This window comes from Temnothorax americanus, unplaced genomic scaffold (genome assembly GCF_048541705.1).
Source record: "Temnothorax americanus isolate GAGA-0224 unplaced genomic scaffold, ASM4854170v1 Scaffold2, whole genome shotgun sequence".
Lineage (NCBI taxonomy): Eukaryota > Metazoa > Arthropoda > Insecta > Hymenoptera > Formicidae > Temnothorax > Temnothorax americanus.
The window spans coordinates 4,923,382-4,941,618 of record NW_027509338.1 but is presented as its reverse complement, the minus strand read 5'-3'; the positions used below and the strand labels follow the sequence as shown (position 1 = coordinate 4,941,618).

The 18,237-nt window shown below is 32.1% G+C and overlaps 1 protein-coding gene across 7 annotated transcripts in view; it reads left to right on the top strand.

Moving 5' to 3' along the window:
• The window catches only part of LOC143897187 (glycogen synthase kinase-3 beta), a 51,204-nt gene that overhangs the window by 29,189 nt on the left and 3,778 nt on the right, over nucleotides 1-18,237 (top strand). For 3 of the 7 annotated variants that reach the window (XM_077405607.1, XM_077405605.1, XM_077405610.1), the window contains exons 2-7: nucleotides 4,869-5,076; nucleotides 5,420-5,503; nucleotides 6,687-6,797; nucleotides 7,336-7,573; nucleotides 7,859-8,052; nucleotides 10,825-18,178. In XM_077405607.1, the coding sequence (XP_077261733.1) occupies nucleotides 4,869-5,076; nucleotides 5,420-5,503; nucleotides 6,687-6,797; nucleotides 7,336-7,573; nucleotides 7,859-8,052; nucleotides 10,825-11,259 (1,270 nt within the window). In that variant the 3' untranslated portion in view covers nucleotides 11,260-18,178. Of the gene's footprint in view, nucleotides 1-1,325; nucleotides 1,454-4,868; nucleotides 5,077-5,419; nucleotides 5,504-6,686; nucleotides 6,798-7,335; nucleotides 7,574-7,858; nucleotides 8,053-10,824; nucleotides 18,179-18,237 lie in introns of those variants that run through there. The other 4 variants (XM_077405608.1, XM_077405606.1, XM_077405609.1 and 1 more) reach the window with 3 other exon arrangements.

The following is an 18,237-nucleotide window of genomic DNA, read 5'->3' as shown; positions in this document are numbered from 1 at the left end:
ACTCTATTTCTTTCATACATACCAAAATTAAAATATTTTATTCTTTCGTTTAAAAATTGAAAACTGAATAGTTTTTCATCAATCAAGTACTTTAAAACAGTGCCTACTTCATATCGGCAAATGCCTTCATAAACATCATGCATAATATCGCATGCTATATTTTTTGTAACATTAAAATATTTTAAATCATTCCAAATACATGGTTCTTTTACACCTGCAGATGTTCCAGATAATGTTTTAATATCTTGATCATAATTATTTTTGGTCCTCCTTAACGAAAGTTTTGATGTACATAATATTTGACATTGTTCTTTGGTAGCTCTACAAAATCGACAAAAAAAATGACTCGAGAAACTCTCTGAAAATCCTAAAATACTATTAACACCTAAATTATCACCTAAAATTAGAGCTAATGTGAAATATATTTTGTATCTTTTATTATTGGATACTATTTCAATACCGTTTGTTTCCAAAAATTTTAGTTCTTCAATTAAAATGTTAAATGTAGCACGATTCCCATGAATCATTCTATCAGACGCATGACACAAAAGAGCCAAAAATATATTATTTAATGTAGAATGGTACTTTATCGGTGTACCAGCAAGTAATATATAAACAGCACCTAATTTATGAATACCGGCATGAGATCCTAATGGATTATTGATTTCAAAATCGTCATAGAAAAGAAAAATTGGTATCACAATGCTGTTGCCATAATTTTTCGAAATATCACGCCATAAGAGTGATCCAAGAAAATCAAAATAATCTTTCGAACAACATTTAATATATTCTATTTCTTAAACATGATTAATTTTTCGAGCTATGTTAGACATTTACTATCTGCCCTCTAACTTCGAATTCTTTTTTTTTCCAATTTTGTATAATTACTAATTAAATTTATTAACTAAATTTATTAAAGAGTTAATTATAGACGCGCGCATACATATATACATATATAGGTACACAAAATATTTTAATACAATTTCACAAAATTTCTCTGAGATTTTCTTATACACTCTCATGTCATCAAAGGAAACCAATGTCTTTATCTCATTCTTCTAAAAAAAAAAAAAAAAACCAATTTATTGCTGATCGGCGCGTTTCGGAGTTTCCAGGGCGATTTCTCGCTGATCTGATTTCTATTTGAGCGAAGGGTCGATCTTCAAGATGACGTATTTAATAAATGTCGTCAAGTATACCTAGCTACCACTTTATGTATCGAGAGCGCGTGATCCTCTGACATTTACACGACCGTCTCTTGGCGGTGCCGTATTTACTCTTGGTCGCACCTACCGTGTGTGATGTGGTTTTTCTGTCTATTCGAGAGTGAGAACAGATCGAGAAAGCAGGAGAAAGAGAGAGACGAAAGGGTTGAAGAGAAAGTTCATGGGTATCTGTTACCCTCGATACTGCTTCTCGCGAGGAGGCATCGAAGGAGGCTCTTTCCGTTATGGTAATATAAACTGAATATTAATTATAGAATTCGAGCAAACGGTCAATGAATACGTTTTGTAATTAAACGAAAGAAACAGTGAAGTGATAATCAAAAAATCTAATATAGTTCACGTATAACAGTAAATTAAAGAGTTATATATATCAAAATTGACAGTCAATCACTGATGATTTCTTTAATTTAATACTTTCTCTAATACTCTTTTTTTTCTATATTTAATTATTTTATATTATAAAATAAATTATATAGAATAAAATATTATTTTGTAATATTAATTATATATATTATTATGTAACAGTTTTTTTATCAGTACACAATTGTGTGTACTGATAATGGAACATCGTAAAAATATCAAAATAATCTCGCGCAAATCGCAACGTTCAGCAGATCTAATCATAAAAGAGATTGTCTCGAACCTTATTCTTCCGCTATTCTCTGGCTTGATTAATCCCTCTTTTTTTTTTTTATTATCCGCGCGGCCTATTTCGTTAAACCGAGCACGATTGCCTCTGACGTCGACAAAGAAGCCTTCGATATAACGGAGGGACGCCCCCTTAAGTCGCACAAAATGTCACCATGAGGACCGATATACAGATATTCTCTGAAGCTTTCTTGCTTCACCAGGTAGGGGCTGCACGCCATGGGAAAGGTCGAAGTCTCCTCCGATGCGCGCGTAACGCGATAAAGGGATTCGGCATCGTACGCGATGCAGCTGCTGTGCATCGCTTCGTTGCGCTTTTTGTCGCAAGCTGGATTTAGCTGGCTAGCTGACTAGTCGGCTAGATTTTCTAGCCTCGACTGTCGCTTGACCCATTTCCTCCATAGGCGCGATGTTTGTTTAGTTTTTTTTTAGGCCCTTTCAAGAGTCTTGGAAATTATTATGAGGCTCTATCTTTGGTTTTCTTGAAATTTTTAGTAGAAACACGACCAAAATAATATACTATTAATTAAAATAATTCTTTATTACTACATCTCTCAGTTTATACTTAAAAGATACAAAAAGATGTATGTATCTTGGTAAAGAAGGAAAAACATGTTATTGGGATGAGGTAACAATACGTGAGATATTTCAGAGAATCGGCATTTAAAAATAATAAAAAATAAATAAATAAAATAAAACACCAATACATACCAATACATTTTTGTATGTTAATCTTATCTGGAATCTGAAATTATTTTATAATATCTGCGTAATAAATGCAATACTTTTAACATTATTTGATTTTTATATTGTTATGTATATTATATTATATATTAATTGATTTTTCTTAAAGTATTCTTCTGGGAAATCTTGTACACATCATACTTAAATTTGGCCGCGCGGTAACACGCTCAGTGTCTTGCCAATGCAGCGGCGTTTCATAGGAACGTGACAAGATTTCTTTCGCTGTATTGTTCAATTCTTGCAACTATAAATCAGATACGAGATTTTCGTATCCGTTGTCGGTGTATAATTATAATAATTGCGTGTCTCTCACGTATATTAATTTAACGTCTTAAACGAAACGGTTGTTTGCCATATCTCGCCGTTATAATGAATAATATATATAAATTCTTTCCTTTGTCTATATATATATATATATATATATATATATATATATATTTACAATCAAACATATACAAAATTATAGGTAGATTTCTATTATAGATTGTCTACAAAGGGTTTTACACTAGATATCAAAATCTAATCGGCATTAATCTCGCGAAGTACACAAAACAAATGAGTCGCTCGCGATCTTCAATCTATGGTTGACAGTAATGATTGAAAATGTCGCGAATATGTCAGAAGACAAGACACCGTTCACGTGGAGACTAATCGTTCGCGGTGTATTCGCAAATCGGAATCCTCGTATTCACCTTCGAACTCGAAAGCAGGTGATTCTCTAATTTCTCGATCAAGTAATTTTTCGAAAAGTATCTCGATCAAGGATCTTTTAACCCACTTTGCCAATAACAAAATACAATTTTCACAGAAATTGAGTTTAATTAACCTTGCTCTTGTCAAAGTGATGATGAAGTTACAGCACATACATGCAAAGCAATTATTAAAATTTCAAGTAAATCTTAAGTAATCCTTTAAATAATTCTTTATTATCACATTCTCTAAATATAAAGATTGTGAAAAAAATAACTATTATTTTGATATTAAATTTCAATAATAAGAACTTTTTTACTATTACAATGGAATTATTATATTTAGTTATTTAATTCTATTGTCTAATTTTTTAATAAATAGAAAGATTGTTATTAATTGTATCACGATTACTTTGCTGTATCCATGTAAATAGTCAGAGCTATTTTAATAGATATATCTATGAATCAACAAAGCTTCTTATGACATACTCGATGTGTTATTAAAACAACCTACATGCACCCGATATTCGGCGCGTCCGTTTCTAACAACAGATGAAAGATATGACGAAAAGTGTGACGCAGTTGAGAAATAGACCGGCAAAAGTCTTGCGTGAAAACAGCAAAATGCATATTGCGTGAGGAAGTTTACATTGCAATGGTAGCAAACCCGGTTATTGTTCGCAATAGTTTACACCGCCTGTTTATCAGACTTCATCCATCAAGGCTATATTGTGCACGTTTTCTATCGCCGATTGAAAACGTCTCTCAACGATTCGATTGTACTTGTACATATTCGTCCAATTTCATGTAAATCTACGCGTTTTACCTTTTTTAGAACGATAAAAAGAGTTGTCAGAAGTCTATTTGCCTAAGTATTCCCATTAAGGAATCTATTGATTATTGAAGACATTAAGTATCGTCGGAAATCGCAAAATTGCAGGATAATTGTGAATTGTAAATCTCAGCTCTTTCTTCGGGCAATTTGCATGCACCATTCAGCGATTTATTCTGCAAGTCGCGTGGATCGAAACTATTATAGTTGTATAACAAAAACAAATCAAGGATTAGATTATTTCTGGTCGCCTATGTCCAAGAACTACATGTGAAAATAGCGACACGATCGCGCGGATCCGAGGTGTTGTAATTTATAATAATTTATATAACGCTTTCCAGACTCGCGATTTTAACGATGTGCGTGATCTTTTTTTACATTTCTGCGAAATATAAAGTTCTCGGAAAGAAAGAGAGAGAAATATCTGAAAATAATAATATAAAAATGGATTGATTCTCTGATACAGTATATATGTATCTAAAGTTATTTTTTATATTAATAGATTACATTTTGCAAAACAATACGTTGCATTTTGTCATAAATTTTCAAGATAATTGTCAACATGGAGACAATTTTGCTCGAGACGTTTTTGCGAAATAGGGGTGCAAGCTTTCCTCGATTCTCGAGGTTCTGGGCGTTTTCTGCTTTTTAGAGGAAGTTTGGTTTCCCACTTTTGTTTCCACTTCTTTTCGTGCACTGTGGTTTTTTCCGATTTGTTTCTATGGGTAGTGCAATGTACCCTGCAGGCAAGGATGGCAGCAAGGTAACGACTGTGGTAGCGACTCCCGGTGCTGGTCCGGATCGTCCTCAGGAGGTCGCGTATACCGACACCAAGGTCATCGGCAATGGCAGCTTCGGCGTGGTGTATCAGGCGAAACTCTGCGATTCGGGAGAGATGGTTGCTATCAAGAAGGTTCTCCAGGATAAGCGATTTAAGGTAAGCATTTTTACGTTTATTTCCTGACATATATCTAAATAACGAAGTACAAAAGACTAAAATTATGAACTAAATAAAAATGTGTTGACGACACATAATATAATAGCTGTTAATAGTTACTAGATAATGTGTTGAAATAATACATTTTTATTTGCATTTTATTTTACTTAATTTGATTTAATTTGATTACATTCTATATATATTCTATCTTTTTATTCTATATTTATTTATTTTATTGTTTTATATTTTTTATTTTAATCTATTTTTTTTTATTTTTTTTTTATTTATTAATGAGAGCAACGAATACAAGATGTTATAATAAAACTATACGATTTTATTTCAGAACAGGGAATTACAAATCATGCGACGTCTTGAGCACTGCAACATTGTGAAACTCAAATATTTCTTTTATTCTAGTGGTGATAAGGTAACTATCTTATCTATTTTTCTTGAATTTTACGTGAAGATGAGTTCGATATCCGATTTTGTTGTTTAAAAAATTCTAAGAATTCTCTCTCAATCTGTTTATTATAAATCGAGAGAAATTCGCGAGAAAATGATGCGAAGTATGTAACTTTAATCAGTACAGTGCTTCCTTGATTGGCGTGCAATTATCAATTTTATTGGTTCGTTACGTAAATCATACGTTCCTACAAATAAAACGAGGTTCATTTGATGCATGCCACATTGTTATGTTATTTTATAGAACGTCTTAACCGCGACTAATCCGGTTTTTCACGTTGACGTAAGTTGAAGTGCACCCAGTAGTAGTTTGTACAAGAGTCCTCCTTTTGGCGAAAGAAAAAAGAAACTAGGCGAATTATCGCTTCCACATAGGAACACAACATCTTCACATTCGTATCATTTCTTCGAAACGTCATTTTTTTTTTTTTTTTATGTCAATTTAGGTCCAATTAGATTACGCTGCTTCGCTAGTCTTGTTAGTACGTAATTTTTCTGAAGGCGTGTGTGGTAATTGTAAATGTTAATAACACGAGGGCATCGATGTGTGTGTCCAAGAGAGATAATAATGACGAAACGTATAACTTAAACGATCCTTATATACGGGGTATCCCACAATTCGCTATAATTATTTCATATTTTTAATCACAGATTCTGATGGATTTTTAATTGGTGCTTCTTTATTCATAAATTCATAAATTCTGAGACCCTGGAAAAAATAAGAAAGAAAGCTTCTAATGAAAAGAAAAAAGTTTTCGTATGAGAATAAATAACATAATCCTATTTCTACGTTCTAGTCTTTTTTAATTAATTCTCGAAAGACATGCAAAGATTTACATGTAATGTTGAAAGCTAGAAGATTGAACAAGTAAAAAAGAATTGATGAGCATAGGTCGTAAAGATAGTTAAAAATAAAAAGTTGCTGTCGGATTGATTAAAGAGAATTTGTCGTTAAAATTTAAGTCGCGCGAGTTGCGGGAAACTCTACATTTTTTCCTGACGATAGTATACCAAATATGTCGTCAATGTTTGGGTTTGGAGTAGTGTGTCTTTGAGACGACAAATATTTACAAACAGATTCCCCCCCCCCCCGCTTGTTGAATGAATGTTACGTGCAAAAGAATTTTCGTATTTCTTTTTTTTTTTAGAAGGACGAGGTTTATCTTAATCTAGTCCTGGAATACATACCCGAAACTGTGTACAAAGTCGCTCGACATTATAGCAAAAGCAAGCAGACGATACCAATCAGTTTCATCAAGGTAAGTCATTTTTTTTTTTTTATATTTCTAGAATCATAATGTAACGCAGAAATAGATGTTTGTAAACCTCTTTGTACTTTTTTGTAATCTTGTAATCTTTAATTAATCTTTAGAAAATCACGTAGATGTTATAGTATCTCTGATTGTAAAGGAAACATTCTTTTCATTCATGCAATACTCAGTATCTAAGAAGTCATTAATTATATTATGAATCTCTCCTAAATTAAAATATATGTATATAAGATTCATAAGTATCAATAAAAGTAGTTGATATCGCGTACTAAAACATACTTAATTTGCAATATTTCAGTCGATTATATTCGCCGTTTTAAATTTGCTATTCATACCTCAGGTTTGTAATCGGTGATCTTAAAAACCTAGAAATACTGACTTGTGTACACAATTCGAAAGAATCTGGAAAAATTTTATAAAGATTTTTATGTTATAAAAAATGTGTTTTGCAAACTTAACCAGACATATTGTAGTATTAAATATAATACCACAAAAGATAATCTTTGTTTTTCTTTGTTCTTTGCAGTTATATATGTATCAACTGTTCCGTTCATTGGCGTACATCCACTCGCTGGGTATCTGTCACAGGGATATCAAGCCACAGAATTTGCTTCTAGATCCGGATACTGGTGTTCTGAAGCTATGTGATTTCGGTTCAGCTAAACATCTTGTGAAAGGCGAACCAAATGTGTCCTATATCTGCAGTCGCTACTACCGCGCACCTGAACTCATTTTCGGTGCTATTGACTATACTACAAAGATTGGTACGTTCAAAATTTCGATGAAACTTTTGTTTAACATTGCATATTATGTTTGAAAGAATTTTATCATTGACCGTGCTGTTTGTGTCTCTTTGTTCTAATTTATATGTATATGATATATATCCGAAAAAATAATCTAATTCTTGACAGATATTTAAAATCTTTTGGCAAAATACGTTGTAATTAATAGCGACATGTAAAAAAATACATTATTTAATATGTTTTTTATTTCTTTTCTTGTATTTTATTGTAATTCTTAGTGTAACGTTCTTTTCTCTTTCTCGACAGATGTCTGGAGTGCAGGTTGCGTGCTAGCGGAACTACTGCTAGGTCAACCGATATTTCCCGGTGATAGTGGTGTCGATCAGCTGGTAGAGATTATCAAAGTACTCGGTACGCCTACGCGCGATCAGATACGTGAGATGAACCCCAATTATACCGAATTCAAATTTCCACAAATAAAATCACATCCTTGGCAAAAGGTAAATTCTACTATTTTATTTTTAAATATAACTTTATACATTTTGTTCTTAATATGTATTTATATACGTACATAAATCCAGCGGCATATTCTATGTATTTCTTCATCTTGTGATTGTTTCGACTTGTTCCACACATATGTCTATTAACTTTGTGATTTGTTATGAATAATTAAGAAGCCCGTTTTCGTCTTAAATCCATAATTTCAGTAATAAAGATGATAGAGAATGTCGTTATTTTTTGAAATATGTATTGTTTGAAATATATACTTTAAAACACAAATTTCAGAAAAATATGGATTTTTTTAAACAGGATAATGACAAAACAGAAAATAAAGAAATTTTTTTCAGTTAATTTTTCAAGTTAAAGGAGAAGGTAGAGTCGAATTTGATGTAACATTGCATGAGGAATTATTCAACATGCACTTTCGTAGGGAGATTATTTTTCGTGTTTAAAAGATCGATGGCCATAGCAATAGCGCCTCGATCGGTGCCAATCATCAATACATGTACTCGTGATTTGCAGTATATGCTTCAACGAATGAGTGAAACACCTATGTGTTCCACGGAGCATCAGAAGATTAGAGTAAGTGATCCGACTTGCAACAAGTGTTGTTCAATATGGCTGGCACAAACTTTCTCTATCTTGGCCCGTTGTACTAACATTCGAAATAACATCTAAACTTCCATTTCGATATTCGGACGAGCGTGCAGACTTGTGGTTCCCAATCTTATTTAATGATTACTTAAAAGAGAACGAAAATAAGGAGAAGAATAGTTTTCAAGATTTCCTTTACGATCAATTATCTTCTTCATGTAACTCCTCATTGCCTAGTCTCATCTGTTAACGACACTAATGATTTTTTATACGCGATTTCTTACATTTTACATTTGTTATGGCGACTGATTGAGAGTCACTTACTCTGATGTTCTGGTGATATTTGAGACTTGCATTTGTCAAACTTGAAAGAATGAGTAACATACAGTCTTTCGTGTCTATTGCACAGAGAATAGTACTTGGAGTCTGTGTTCATCTTAGATGTACATATTCACACTTGCATTGTATTTATTCCAATATTATGCTGGTACATATATATGTATATATAAAATATATATAAAAGTTGCATATATAAGTACATGGTGTGTAGATTTAAACTTTGTAAATTTTTTTTTGTTTTTATTGGGATATCTGTTCTTTTATGAAGATGTAGTACTATGTGCTAAATTGTACAAATTATAGATGAGCACAATATAGATGTTTTACAATGGATGATTTTCGAATATAGATAGATAAGTTTTTGATGATAATATTAATGACAAATCGATGTTATCCTTATCCATTTTCATTGTCGATACAAAGCATAATTATTTTATTTTCAGTTCTCAGCAGGTATCAAAACAAATTTCTTAACTCTAGGACTGCACATTGTATTTTTGTAAATCATTATATGTATATAGTACGTAACATTTACATATTGGATCTATCAGATTTTAGCCTATTATTTTTACATAACTCTGATACAAATACATATTTTTCAATAAATTTATTTACAAGAGAATGTCAGACATCGTGAAACAGAATTATAAAATCAAAATTCAAGTCCGTTTGCTAGATTGAGAAATGTAAATGTTTAAACAGGAGAAATTTCCAAGAATGTTAGCAATTTGAAATTGTCGCCAGGTTGAACAAACCCATATATAGTGATCCTAGAGTTAAACGCCATAAAATGAAATGTAAGAACTGAAATTTTGTATAGGAAGTGTGACTAAAACCATCTCGTTACGAATCTTTTAATAACATATCGCGACCTTTCATATCCATCATACTGAGAGTAGTGCTTGGAATCAGTGTGTAATTTTCTTAAACGGAATTTTATAGACCTCATAGTACAAAAGAATTGACAAACTTTACGATACCTACTGAGATTTAAAACTGAGAATTTAAATGTTACTAACTGTTCTTGTTATTAATCATTCGTACAACTTTCAATCTTCAATATGTCTATACAATGTTCAACTTTTTGAAAACATTGAACAGAAAATGTCAATGCACGAAAATACAAGGTTTTGATTCGTATTCTTACTGCTCCTCTTACGTTTACACTGCTGATCATAAAGAAACAAATAAGTTTTATAGTCAAGGTTGGTTCTTATTCTCACTGCACATTTATAATGCTCTTATCTTATTGTTAGAAGTATATTTAAATATAACACAGTGCATTATGTGATGGAGGAAATATCTAATCTTGCATATCTCTGCTCTTCAATGTTGTCATTAGCTGTCGCATACGAATGCACAGTTTATTTACGTAAGTCTATGGTAATATTGCACAATTGGCCGTTACTTATAAACTTTCTTATTTTATTTATTATACTTTATTAAAATATATACTTTTTGCACGCTATTTATTTTTTGCACTTTAAAAGAGACCGAAGAAATATCAGAAGTATTCAAATATTATTATTGTTATGTAATATGATTTTATCAATGAAATTAATCGCATAGCACCGCTATAATTGATCAAACTTGCAAAGCATCTTGCATTTATCAAGTACAGTGCGCCGTTATTACGGACCAATGTTCTACAAATTTAATTTAGAATAAGATTTTTGCTCTAAAATTCATCCTTTAAACCAAGACTGACAGTCTGTCTCTAAAAGTCCCAACAAATGTGTGATCAGCATATCGTAATATTTATCTAAGGAATATTTATTGATACATTTAACGAAAGTTGAAAATACAAGGTTTTGTCATGAACTTGATGGTGATTGCAGGTGTTCAGGGCGCGTACGCCGCCGGAAGCGATGGACCTAGTAGCACGGCTGTTGGAATATACGCCGTCGCTGCGCATGACGCCGCTACAAGCATGTGCGCACTCGTTCTTCAATGAATTACGTGAACAGGGCACGCGGTTGCCGAGCGGCCGTGAATTGCCGCCACTCTTCAACTTCACCGAGCATGAGCTGCGAATCCAGCCGATCCTTAACAGCATGCTGATACCCAAGTACATGCAATCGGCCGCCGCCACCACCGGTACGGAGGGAAATCCCGGCGGGGGCGGAGGTGGCGGCCAGTCGGACGCCACGGGCGCCGCTGCCAGTGCTAGCGGTAACTCTAGTGATAATAGCGCCAGCAATCCCAACACCACCACTAACACCACCGCTACAAACACGCAAAACACTGACCCCAGCCAATCGAACATGGCTTGAACCGCTTTACTCTATCTTCTACTTTTCTTTTCCTTTTTAACGTTATTAAAGAATTGGGTTATGACGTTGTTACGATGGCATGACGAAGTAATCATCTTCTGACGAGGATGTCCACGTTGTAAATGCGTTGTATACTGCATTGCGGAATATATAGATATAAGATTTTCATCTTCTCTCTAGCGAGAAGTAGTGGTAGTACAGCGACGCGATTCGGCGGAATTAAGGCTCCTCGCACCCGTCTCCGTAGGCACGTTGGACCAGGGGGTCCTGACTCTCTTCATTTTAACGAAGATGAAAATTCGATTAATTCGTAATTTCCAGAGGACGGAGGCAGAGCGCCAGTACTGTCGACTTATTATCTCCACTACTCACTGACTTTTTCGTTGTCAGTGCTAATTGCTTGACCGACTTATTAACCAAAATATATTGTCTGCGAGTCTATAGTGCAACTAGATTATATTTCTGTAAATTAGACAGTCAAGATTCTTCTACCTCGAGATTCGTATCTATCTTTGCATCTGTTTTTTTATCTTTTTAACGATAAAATCGCTATTCTTATGGAACAGGCATATAAAATCGAATTTTATGATAGAAGAACGTTAATCTAGTTTTGCGGAACTATAATCATATTTCAGATTCGTAAAGACGTTTCTAGAAAACTGTAAAGCAATCGTTAACAACAAGACGCACAGGAAAAATATTAATTTTATAATTGAATGAGATATATAAAAATAGAAATATGTTACACTCCTAGAAGAATACTGTCATTTAAAAATTCACAATTTTTAGGAGAGAAGAATAAATTTAATTCAGGTCTAGTATGATTCACTTTTCAAGCGACCGCAACCGATTTAAAAGAATAACGACACTTCTGCTTCCTGCGGAAGAAGTTATTTACTTATTTCGCATATCGCTTGTGATATTATTATAGCACGTATGTAACATTTTAGGCATACTTTTTATAGGCTTAATTCAAAATCGAAATTTTTGGAGTTGTGGCAATACTTTTCTAGGGGTGCGATATGTAGATATGCGCAAGCGTATAGTTTTCGCAACGTAACAAGTATAAACTGCGTGTTCCAATTAACTGCACACACACTTTACAATGAGAAAGGAAGCTTTGACTGATATCTTCTCCATTCAAAATAAGAGTAGAGGTGAATGTCGTTATATCCTAGCTGACATAAAATCAACAAAGATAAAGACAGATCGGAAAAGCATCACGTAACTTTTCTAACATTGGTACATGGCTAGAGAACGCGCAATTTTTATTTATTACATTTGTAGATTGCAATATATAACATTTCACATCCTGTTTCTCTGTAAATGATCTATTTTAGTTCGCTGCTTTTGAAGAATTCGCTGAAATTTGCCCCCTTTTTTCAGGAAGGGAGTTTGGACCCACTGTGTGGGCATATAGTATCAAAAGTATTTTACACATTGAAGTAGATTACATTTTCTGATATGCTACAACTTGTATTTGATAGAATAGATCTACGAAACACACCGAGAATTCTCAATTTGATAAATATTTGTTGAAGCTAGATCTCAAAATTCATTTTTGTTACAGACACACGGAATAGATCTAATATTAATTTATTTACCGAAGAGGAAGTTTCGGAATTGGTCTCGAAATTATTCTGTCAACTACGAATTGTTGCAAAAAGCTAATTTACTTCAGTGTGTGCATGCGCGAACAAAAATTTTGACATTTTTTATTTCTTACATTATAAACCGATGTGGCTATTAGGAGTCTTAATTACGCTTCGTTGTTGTCGAATCGAATTCAGTGTATATATATATATGTGTGTAGGAATTTGTCCCCCTTTAACTTTAAATACCGCTAAATGCGTTTACTCTAATTAAAGGTAAACTAAGAGGATGTATAATCTAATGCGTTTAGTAATGTCGTTTGCGTCGCCATCATTTTATATTTTAAGACAAATTGTGAAATCGAAGCTTGACAAAAATACTTTAGGAGAATGTGAATGCTGATAACGGATAAAGAATGTTATGTTGTCTTTTGTAGACTAGACCGACGCAATTTGACAGCGAATGCTTAATTATACCCTATGTATATATAAAAAATAAATCCATCTTTAACATATTGACTGCTATGTTAAACCCATTATTTATATATGAATGACACTTTATTTCTGTCATTTAAATACGAATGACATCAAATTTTCGTAACAAGTTAGTGTGCAATGATATTCTACGATAAAAAAAGTAAGTTATGAAGAGAACGGGTTTGGTCTCCTAAAAATTTTTCATGAAATTGAATGTCATTTATATATAATATAAGTGATTCGTATAAATGACATAGCAGACAGTGTGCTAATTGATAACGGCTAAATGCGCGACCCTAAGTGAGTTAAAATCGTTAAAATACAGTCGAATGCCTTTACTGTGAACTCGTTAGGATGAAACAAATTGCTTTTTGTATACTTTTCTTTAAGATTCTAATTGGATTTTAGTAACATATATATTGAATATCTTTTTTACTTGCTTTCTCATTTTAATATGATTACGCAATCACATAGCAAATATGAATAGTGGGAAAGCTATGCGAAAAAGAAAATTTTCTTTAAAGAATATTTAGATGATTCATAATACGGGGAGTTGATTATACGGATATTCGACTGTACATGTAACCATATTCGATTATGTCTAGGCATTTCTCTAGACAGAGTTCAATATCTGCAAATTTAACTTTAAAAAGTACAGATGCTTGTTGAAAGAAAACCATCGTACTATTAATGCATAATTTGGCAGCGAAAACAAATTTCTTTATTGCTGAATTGACTTAAATGTACATATTAAATGTACATATAACTGGTTTCTCTTTAACCGACAATTGCTAAGCATCATTCGAATTGAAAACAAACCAAAACAATGTGTAATCAAATGTCTAATAATTTATTAATGCATCGCAAAATTGGTTGAAAAAATAACATCGATGACAATTGGAAGATCATCGTGCTATCGACATAATTTAGCATATATGTAGGAATCGTTCCTTCTTTAACAACTGATAATTGCTAAACGCGACTTTTGACGAAAATTCGAGATAAATGCGTAATTTCACATCTAATATCATTAATTTATTGATAGAATGCGACAGCAGAACCGAAACCGGTATAATTTAAAATTCTAACTTAAAATTGAATGACCATTACATTTATATTTGTGAATAAATATGAAATGATAATTTTCTTACAATAAAATCTTTTCTCGTAGAAAATTATGCTTATCGGAAATTATACCAGTTTCAAATTATACACTATGGATGTTATTGCGAAGTCGGCTTAGAAGGAGATAAAAATTGGAAATGGACTATCATATTTTCGATTCATAACGCGAGTTACATTAAGCCGAACTGTATTTCTTCAAGATTTAAGTCAACTTGCAGATATCGCATACTACGGAACGATATAACACAATGAATATCGAACGATAATATCAATAATTAATGTCTGCATTTCATTTCGACTGATGTCATCTTGTAGGCAAATGATCATAAAAAGGATACCCTTTATTTTGTATTCAGATTTCTTCCGTTAATGACCCAAGTAGCAAGATGACATTTAAAGACGTCTTATTGACGTTAAAGACGTTATTAATACGTGATTTGACGTCACTCTGCTACTTGAGGACTATTACTGATACACGCAGAAAGATACTTAAAATATGTTTCAATATGTATAAAAGTGTCTCTTTCAGATATAAAAATCGACGCGGATTAAGACGCGCTGTCATAATTTAAGAGAATATTAGCTAACAAATTCGTCTTTCTTGCTGAAACATTTAGAAAAGGCAGACATTAATTAATGCCTATATCGATCATGCCTTGGCTCTTAAAATTGTTATCCCTAAATACTGTCGCTACGCTATGACTTTTTCCGGATTCTTGGCTTTCCAAATTTTTCTTTTTTCTTTTTTTTTTTAATCTAGATGACGAACCTGATCGACTCAATGGAGCGATTTGTAATACTTTTAAGCCGATGACATCGTACATGGCGAATGGACTTTTTGACATGTTAATAAAATTCCTTCGATAACAAAAAAAAGTTTTTGTGCGTTATACATGTCCCAGGAATCAGTTACGCGGGAAAACAGTTGAAAATTCGAAAAGTTTTTCAAAGGAACGTGTGATAAGAGCGAAAACTCTCTTAGATTAAGAAGACGCACTTCTCTATTGCAAGAATTATGGAAAGGTTTGTAGCATGTAATTTTTATTTTCTAAAAAATATGGTTTTAACTGTTTTAAGGCATAAAATAAATATTTGACGTACATATATAAAATAATAAAAATAAATAACCTTTATACATAATTTATAAAGTATATTTATTGTTGGTTTGCTATTACCGGCAATTTTGCAATATATTAATTGTTAAGATTTAAAAATCAAATTATTTGTTAATGGTTTTTAATAATACAAAATGTATAGAGAGAAAGAGAGAGAGAGAGAGAGAGAGTGAAGTATAAAGTTACTAATGTGTAATTCTCTGAATCTAATTCGGAAATAAATCTATAATCCTCGCAGCTGCATCCCGGGACAATTCAGTTATCTTAACATGTGTAGCATATTCTGTCATTGCGTTGCAAAAGATAACATTCAACCAGTTCGGTTCTTCTACCAGGAGATGCAATCAAAAATGAGAAGCAAAATATATGAAAAGAGATATGAAGAAAGAGTGAGTGATATATAAAAATTAGAGACGTTGAGGTTCAAATTAGAATTTTATCGACGTTGAAGATATTAAAATTAAGTTTTTTTAACTCTCTCGTCTTTCTGGTTTTTTTTTTATGATTAGTGCTGCATCTCACGTTTGATTTGAAACGAAATCATCGTCAACTTTTCTCCAACTTTAGAAGTAAGACAGCTTTAGAATTTATTTTTCGGAATGTCTTCCGGTTTTGAAAAAACGAAAATATGCTTTGTACAAGAAGTCGTAAACGTGTCGATGATAGAAAAGTGAAATTCACATTTTCGCCATGTACAAATTTGAATTACACTGTTCTGTACAATTAGAAATAGATATAAATTATGAGATTGTGAAGATTAAAATATTGCATAAAATATATAAATAAATCTGAGAACGAACTAAAGAACCCCCAGTTCAGGTTCAGGTATCGGAAACAATATTGAAAATATTAAATAGTTTGTTAATTAGTTGTACATATTTTGAATTAATTATTTTCTAATTGTTTTGAATGGTGCATTTATAAATCCTTACTTTAAGAGATGGCTGGCTCGATACAAAGGCTCGAATTCTCTTTCGTGTTGTCATATTGATACACAGCACGAAATATTTTTTTCGAAAGAAATTTTGAAATAATCGACATTTTTTAAAACAGCGAAATTACACCGTTATCCATCTCTAAGTTTGTTCGTTTCAGATGCATCTTTCGCACTTTGTTTTTTTCTATCTCTTCTTAAAGCCTAGATATATACATATGTATATCCGTTTTATTTTAAAGCGCATGAAAGTGCAATTGATACAAGAAACACCGAAGAATTCAGAAAAGAAATTAATCAGAAATTTAGGTGTAAAGTAAGCAATAAGTACGAATATCGAGGGTGCGTTCCATTTGGGCGCTCACGCGCTGTAAGCATCGCTCTATATCTTCGTTTGATATTCGATGTGCAACGAAGATAGAATGATGCTTACAGTGGCTTACAGCGCGTGAGCGCCCAAATGGAACGCACTCCAAATATTCACTTCTTGGACATAGATATATTGTTGATTATTTATCATTATTATTATTAATAAACAAATTCAGCGATTTTTCGTTTGAATTAATTCCTTTCTCATCTTGTCTCAGCGAGTCTTTTCTTTATCGTCTGTGGAAACCTTACACTCAGACAAATGGGAGGGGATTCTCTGTATTTCATAATTAGATGATCACGAAACTCTTTTGACGTGATTGTCAGCTTTAAAGAAGAGTGTAAAATATTTAAAATTCTCTATATAAATATAAAATATTGATCGAAAAGTTCGTTTATTTCGTTTTTTTGTTCATTAGTATAAGGAGCCATACAATGAACGAATCTTTCGATTAATCTAATAATAATAAATTTATAATATGTGTGTATATATTATAATATTATTATTAGATTAATAATATAAATATACATAGAATTTAATATATAATGTATATATATATGTGTGTATATGCATATATATATATATGCATATATGCAAATTAATTAATATTTTAATGATAGTGATGAATAAAAACACATTGGTGTTGTGAAGAAAAAGGTGCGAAGAGAAAGATTAGACAAAAATTTGCTTTTAAGGTTCCTGTTTCTTCGTTGTAGCTGTATTAAACTATAACGTTAAAAACAAGAAATCATATGAATTTTTTTCTTACTTTATACATTGAAATAAATCAATTTTTTCATATATTATAACATGCGTTTGATAATATAGATTAATAAGACGTACTGAGAATATCCCTTGTTTTATTAGTAAGTGCATGTATAATTCAAGCTGCAGATATGATTTCCAATAAATTTTCAACAAAAATGAACCTTACGACAATCGATCGAGATTTATAGCTATTTATTAATCTACGAGAAGGAATCTTTGGTTCAATACGAACTATTTTATACAAATTTATTCAACAATGAGAAGCTGCTTGTGAAAAAACTAATTTATCTCGATTGTACAAGGAAAAATTTATATAATTTTTTATTTTTAATGCCGTTAATCAATATTACACAATAAGGAAATAAGAACCTTAAATAATATCATTATATAATATACTCTCTTCATTTTACAATGACATCTTATTCGTTAAGTTTTCTTTTTATCCTAACATCATCGTTTACACCCTTCAAGATGTAACGGATAAAATGTAACAATTGTGTAAAGAGACAAACAATAAACTAATTTAATATGTAAAATATATATGTGTATGTGTGTGCGCGCGTGTGTTCATGTGTATATTAAATTAGTGCAAAAGAT